A 6,780-nucleotide genomic window follows, 5' to 3' on the forward strand; every position below is an offset into this window, starting at 1 on the left:
TTACACTTTTCATCTCCCAGCATTCAGCACTTCAGACACTCAACACCCCACCCAGACGACAGCCTTACCATGACCTGATGAGAAAGATGGATGACCAAAGGACAAACCGGAGAGTGGTGCTGTTTTCCAACTATGTAAGTTATCATACATTTAGTCTTGGAAGACTAAATTCTTCCAGTAGTTGGTATAAATCATGGTTTGATGTCAGCAGCACTGTAGGTTTAAGTTTATTTAGTTTTCATGTGTGTATGTTGGATTTAAATTGTGTTTAACTGGTCAGAGGGCCCGGTGGCGCCAGTGTCCGGCAGCCTCGCCTCTGTCAGTGCGCCCCAGGGTGGCTGTGGCTACAATGTAGCTTGCCATCACCAGTGTGTGAATGTGTGCGTGAATGGGTGGATGACTGGATATGTAAAGCGCTTTGGGGTCCTTAGGGACTAGTAAGGCGCTATATAAATGCAGGCCATTTACCATTTAACAACATTTAAATTGTTGCAACAACCAACAATGAAAATCTGTTTTGTGTTAAAATGACAACTTTCTTGTGTTATTGCTTTGCAGGGCAGTGTCTTTAGCAATCCTGGAACAGCTGAGAGTGGACAGAGCTGCACAGAGGACCAAAGATCCACTCTCAGCACTTTATATCTGACCGGCCCCAGCACCACCCCTCTTCACCCAACATGAGGAGGGTCCTGACCCCACCTGCACAGAGGGAGTTGTGGACATCCATTTCTGTGTCAGTGAGTTTAGGAACCTCCTCACACACACACGGATGTACACTGTCACTAGAAGATGTCTCCATTGTATCAGCAGGATGTAAGCATTTATGCAATACTGCAGTTTGTGATATTTCATACATGTTTTTATCTCTTCAGTTAAAACTAGGAGATATAAAATAAACCAATTTTCACAATATTTTCTGTCTATTTCTTTCACAAAAAGTTATTTGGAGTTATTTCATGGGTGTCACGGCCAGAGGATCAGCAGGCCGCTGACTAGTAGTGTTCTCTCTCTCGCCAGGGCGGAACTCATGGTGGGTTCACGTCCTTGGCCCACGCCCCTCTGAAGAGGAAACACCTGGGCCTCATCAGCGCAGCCAGCATTTAAGCCAGGGTGTGGCTTCTACTCATCGCTGGATCGTTGTGTGTGACTCGCATCCCCTGGACCCGACCCTGCATTCCCCGAGTGGATTCCCTTTTGTGTGAGTGTTTGGAAAGAGAGCCAGAAGAGGAGCAAGTGTCTTTTCCCTACCTGGATTTCCCCGGAGCCCTTTCCCTGTCACCGCTTTGTATATAGCACTATCCCCTGCACTGTTTGTATATACACCTGGTGGAACTGTAATAAATACTGACTGTGCCTCTGAGTCCTGCATGTGAGTCCTCAAGCAAACCGTGACAATGAGTCATCTTTCCGTGTGTCCGCTACTTTGAAACGCTTGGGCCGCTCTGCCCGCCACAGTTTCAAACTGGTCATGTGACTGCATGGCCTCATCTGATTGGTAAAAAAGTTACGGGAAACTCCACTGGCGGCATGCTATCTAATGTGTTAAACTAATTATTTTTTTTTAAAAGTAATGAGTCAAATTTTGCAAATATAGCGGAGTAAAAGTACAGTTCTTCACAAATGTACTCAAGTAAAAGTAAAAAGTCTTGTACTTGTTTTTACACCTTGCAATGTTAAAGTTGGCCTCTGTGCCTTTCAGTGTTGGAAATACACTTTGTTGCACTGAGGTCTGCTTATTTTCAATATCTTGTACCTTTTTTTTTTTTTTTACACCTTTTAATGTTAACTGCCACTCTTTGCCTCCATCCTAAATTCCACATTTCTCAAGTTGAACTAGTTTATTCTACTCCACTGTGTAAGATTTAAGATCTCAGCTAAAAAGAATTTGTGTTGAAGTCCTGCAGTGCTAAGCAAAAGAGAGTGAAAAGGGTGAGATGAACCTCCAATGTTCAGCTCCTTGGAGGCTTAATTTGTCTGATAAAAACCTTCCACACACTGTAACTGCTCACTGTTTGCGTGATGGTGCATTTTTCAGTATTTTCCATTTATCCACCTTGTGCAATTTGTTTAATGAAACATTTTGTAGTTTTAAAAAAACATCAATGGATGAAGAATTAAATGTTACCTATATAACTTTTGATGGACATGTGGAAATTAACAAATACAGATATGTTTATTTTTTTATTATGTTCACATTATATATTCTAATAACTTGCAGTAACTCTATTATTATATACCTCATTTTGATCCACAAAAATCTCCACAAACCTATGTACACTTTTATTGCAGCATTGCTACTGAATGTTGTTATTTACAGCACAACTGTTTACCCAAAACTCCTGATTGACTTTTTATCTGAAAAACAAATCATATCATATTCAGCATGTGTCTTTCAGTTTTTCATAATTTATTCTCTAGGTTGTTCTGAGTTTTTTCTCTTGGCAGCCATGGCCTATGACAGATATGTGGCTATATGTAAACCTCTACAATATCCAACCATCATGAGAAAAAGCACTGTGAGTATTTTCCTGGTCATAGCTTGGCTTGTACCTGCTTCTAATATTGCCGTCCAAGCAATAGGAATGGCTAAAAGTAAACTGTGTTCCTTTCATTTAAAATCAATATTTTGTAACAATACAATTTACACTCTTCAGTGTGTAAAATCAAGGTTAGTTACTGTATTTGGAATTGTTAGTTATTTAGATCTCGTAGTATTTCCTATACTTTTTATAGTTTTCACATATACAAAAATATTTATAGTCACTTATCGCAGCTGTAAAGAAATTAAGAAAAAAGCTGCAGAGACCTGTTTACCCCACATGTTAGTTTTAATTACTTTTTCCTGTTTAGGTATCTATGATGTAATCATGGCTCGAATGGAAACAGATTTTCCAAAAACTGCACGCTTAATAATGACATTACAACTAGCTTTGTATCAACCTTTATTTAATCCATTCATATATGGGCTTAAAATGAAGGAAATTTCTAAACATCTAAAAAGCTTGTTTTGTCCACCACTGTTATAAATTTAATTTGTAGAATTTAAACCTGTTAATAGCTGATAACATTTTTCTGGGTGCATGTTTATTGTAAATATGCCATAGTCTGTTTTACGATCATACTACTTATTTTTTTATAATTTTTTTTTATATACTTACATAAACGCTAGAGTGGAAACTTTACTAAAAATTATATCCATGCTGGCAGGTACTATGTTAGATGTTCAAGAAAATTTTCTTCATTAGTTAATCGTATATATTGTTAATTGTTATATATAATTCAAAGTAAATGAGTAAAATGTTTGGAGTTTTCAGCTCTCCGTTCTCGTGAAAAAAAGGCTTTCCAGATTCATTTTAGACTTATAACCCTAAGTAGGCAAAATGAGGAAAAGCATTTTTTATTTGACTACAAATTGTACAAGTTACAAATTTGGCATTTAACACTCACACCCAACACTTCAGACAGTTAGGATCAACAGTTAATTTAGATAAACTTGTATTATTTTTGACTGACAGTCAACAGAGGCCACAAGCATGTTTGAAATCAGAACCTTGATGCTATGACAGTGTTTACAATACACCAGTACTACACTTGTAGAACAGGGAAATGCAGAAAGGAGTTAACTTGGTTGCAGTTTATAGGTTTGTTTTGCATGTGTGTTGTGAATGGAGACTAAATAAGTAGTGAAGAAAAATATATTAAGAGGTTTATACATTCTCATCTAAATGCTTGAAAAATGATATCTGCAGGCAAGAGACAGTACATCTGAATAACCATTTATCAAGCAGTAGGGTCTGATTTCTTTACATACTTTTTAGCTTGATTTCTTTCTCAAAATGAGAAAATGTATCACCACTGACTGAGATACACTACCAAGTGGCCGTAACAGTGTATAGCAGTGGCATGTGATGACTTTTAAAGAAAGGCCAGCAAAAACAACTTGAGTGTGTTATGGTTTGAGGTTGAGTCTTTCGCAAAAGCTGCTGTCCTGACTCATGAGAGTGCTTTTTTTTTTTTTTTTTTTTAAAGTATTCAAGTCTTTCACTTTCTGAAGGTATTATCTCACTGACTGGCACTGTGGTGGACCAAGTTCCCATCACTATTTTAAGAGATACCTATGACACAATGTGGTACAGTGCCTTTTCTGACCAGATTTCCTATGGTTCAGATTTGTTGGTGTGGGAAATAAAATAGTGCCACTGATACCAATCGTTTGTGTTTGGCTATAGAGTGCAGCTTATTAAAGCTCTCCAATGCAACTATGATTACCTGTTTGTCTGCTGTCCAGAAAAAAATCCATGTGACCCAGCCGTGTCATACATATTCGGTGATGGAATTTTACTGAAATACAAAGAAAAGATTCCTCAGAATCTGGAATAGAGTGTGATGTGGACACTCAGGTGGTGGTGCTAAAAGATTACCGTCTTCAGGTTTTGCCTGTGATCACCATCTGCCTGGCTATTTAGGAATTAGGTAAACTTATGAGAGAGTGCTCTACTATTTTTAATTTACACAAGTCATGTCAGAGCTGGCTATTAAGCAGTGAGTGTTCAGTGCGTATCACCCACAAGGTTAGGATGTGATAAAGAGATTCCACAAGACTTTGAAATCTATACATCGCAAATATAGTGTCGAGTCTAAAGCAGAGTGAGATAAGGGTCTGTCATTGTTGGGTTTTAGCCCAGCTGAGGTTGGTTTTGGACACACTGTGTGTGGGCTACTGAAGATGCTGCTGGAGCGTTGCTTGTAGAACATAATGTGTTAGACTGTATAAATTAATTTAGGGAAAGGCTGTACACTGCGTGTGAGCTAGCACATAGTTTCCTCTCTGATGCACAGTCTAAAATGAAGGAAACTTATAAGTTTTTCAGGCAGGAGAATGTGTACTAGTTCTCCTCCCCATGGTTGGTTTCAGTCGTTGTTTGTGTGATTCTTAACGAGGTAAAGAGCCAATTCAGTGACACCTATTACCTGAATAAAACAGCTAATAGGAAGAAAATTTAGAATGTGATTGGCATATCAATGTTGAAGAAATATGTTGATTATGGAAAGAGTCAAATCAATACACCTGTGACTCAGGCTCCATGTGACTGTGGTGTCTGTGTGAGTATGACATATATATATATATATATATATATATATATATATATATATATATATATATATATATATATATATATATATACATATTGTAAGACCCCGAGACTCATTTATCCTATTTAGATAAGCTAGTCGTGCTTGCTTTTTGGTGACAAATCCACAGTTCTCAAGCATGACATACATGTTGGTGACCATCAGCCCATTAAACAGCATGCCTACTTTTTAATCTACTGAAGTATTCATACTTTACACATACACAAAAATGTTCTTCATGTCTTATCGAAGTTGTAAAGAAATTAGGAAGAAAGCTGCAGAGACCTCTTTACCCCACCTTACAGTTTTAATTAGCTTTTCCTGTTTAAGTTGCTATGATGTCGTTATAGCCCGAGTGGAATCAGATTTTCCAAAAACTGCACGCTTAATAATGACATTACAACTAGCTTTGTATCATCCTTTGTTTAATCCATTTGTATATGGGCTTAAAATGAATAATTTTTTAAACACCTGAAAAGGTTGTGTTAGAGTGAATTGTTAAATGTTGTCATTTTATGCTTGCCAACTCTGATGAAAGGAATTCCACTGTCCTTCTCCCCAAATTCTTGAGGTTCTGGATGGGGGCTGTAATGTTTTATTGCAGATACATTCTATCTGGAAGATCTGTTTCTTGTGATGTTGCTCCTGCTTTTATGACCCTTTGGTCAGCAGGAGGTAACACACACACACATTCTTACACACACACACATACACATTCTCACATAACACGCACATACACATTCTTACAGAAGTTCACACATATACATACAATGCCTTGTCTTAGAACCAAGTGGGCGTGGCTTTGCTGTGATGTGTTTTGTGTGAACTGTCTCTCAATAAAAGGCAGCAAGAGGAGGTCAGATTTGGGGTCATTTCCGTGGTGGACACAGACGAGGCCTCCCTTGCGCAAATAATGGATCGATCGACTGTCTTGTTTTCTTCATGATGAATAAGTCTCTAGAATTAGCGGGGCTTGTGGAAACACAGACCCAACATTTATTTGGTCCTCCGAGCCGGAGCCTAACACATTGAACTGTCGCGGTTCGAATTTTGAGGAAGAGACATACGACTGAAAGTCCATAGTGGGTCAACACAAGTTATTTTATTAAAACACATATATGTGGCGAAGATAGGCTCTGCAAAACATCAAGCTCCATCTCCCCCCTTACAATAGGTGGGTGTAATATTTATTCTTATGATGACCAGTAACTCACGTCACTAAAACAGAACAGTTCCTCTTTCAGTTCCTCCACCGCCTCCCAGATGCATCCTGTTATTACACTTTTCTAGACTTAGACAACCCTTGCCATCAGTTTACCCAGACAGGCTATGTGTCTGTGTCGTTAATCTAAGTGCATGACCCCCCTCTACATCATCTGTTACCAGGCAAACATCCATAGCAGCCTGCTGAATGCACACAGGCAACATGTAGTAAATTTATACTGTAAACATGTAGGCAACCTTTCAATAGCTGAACTTTGCTCCATTGATTGGCCAGACATCGCGCTGCCCGTAGCTTCAAACCATTAATTAACTTAACCGAGCTTCAACCCTTTAATTATGCAATATGCGTATAACATGATTACATTTGCACCTGTAATAAAAGATTATTATGTGCTTATGCTAACACCTGAAATACAGACTTTA

At 38.3% G+C, this 6,780-nt stretch overlaps 1 protein-coding gene across 1 annotated transcript; it reads left to right on the forward strand.

The window, feature by feature from the left end:
* Positions 1 to 280: 280 nt before the first annotated feature.
* On the forward strand, positions 281 to 4,985 carry LOC113007437 (olfactory receptor 13C2-like). Its single transcript, XM_080290961.1, has one exon. The coding sequence runs from the start codon at positions 1,935 to 1,937 to the stop codon at positions 3,024 to 3,026; it is 1,092 nt and encodes a 363-aa protein (XP_080147087.1). The 5' UTR covers positions 281 to 1,934; the 3' UTR covers positions 3,027 to 4,985.
* The last annotated feature ends 1,795 nt before the right edge of the window (positions 4,986 to 6,780 follow it).

This window comes from Astatotilapia calliptera, chromosome 16, assembly GCF_964374335.1.
Source record: "Astatotilapia calliptera chromosome 16, fAstCal68.1, whole genome shotgun sequence".
NCBI lineage: Eukaryota > Metazoa > Chordata > Actinopteri > Cichliformes > Cichlidae > Astatotilapia > Astatotilapia calliptera.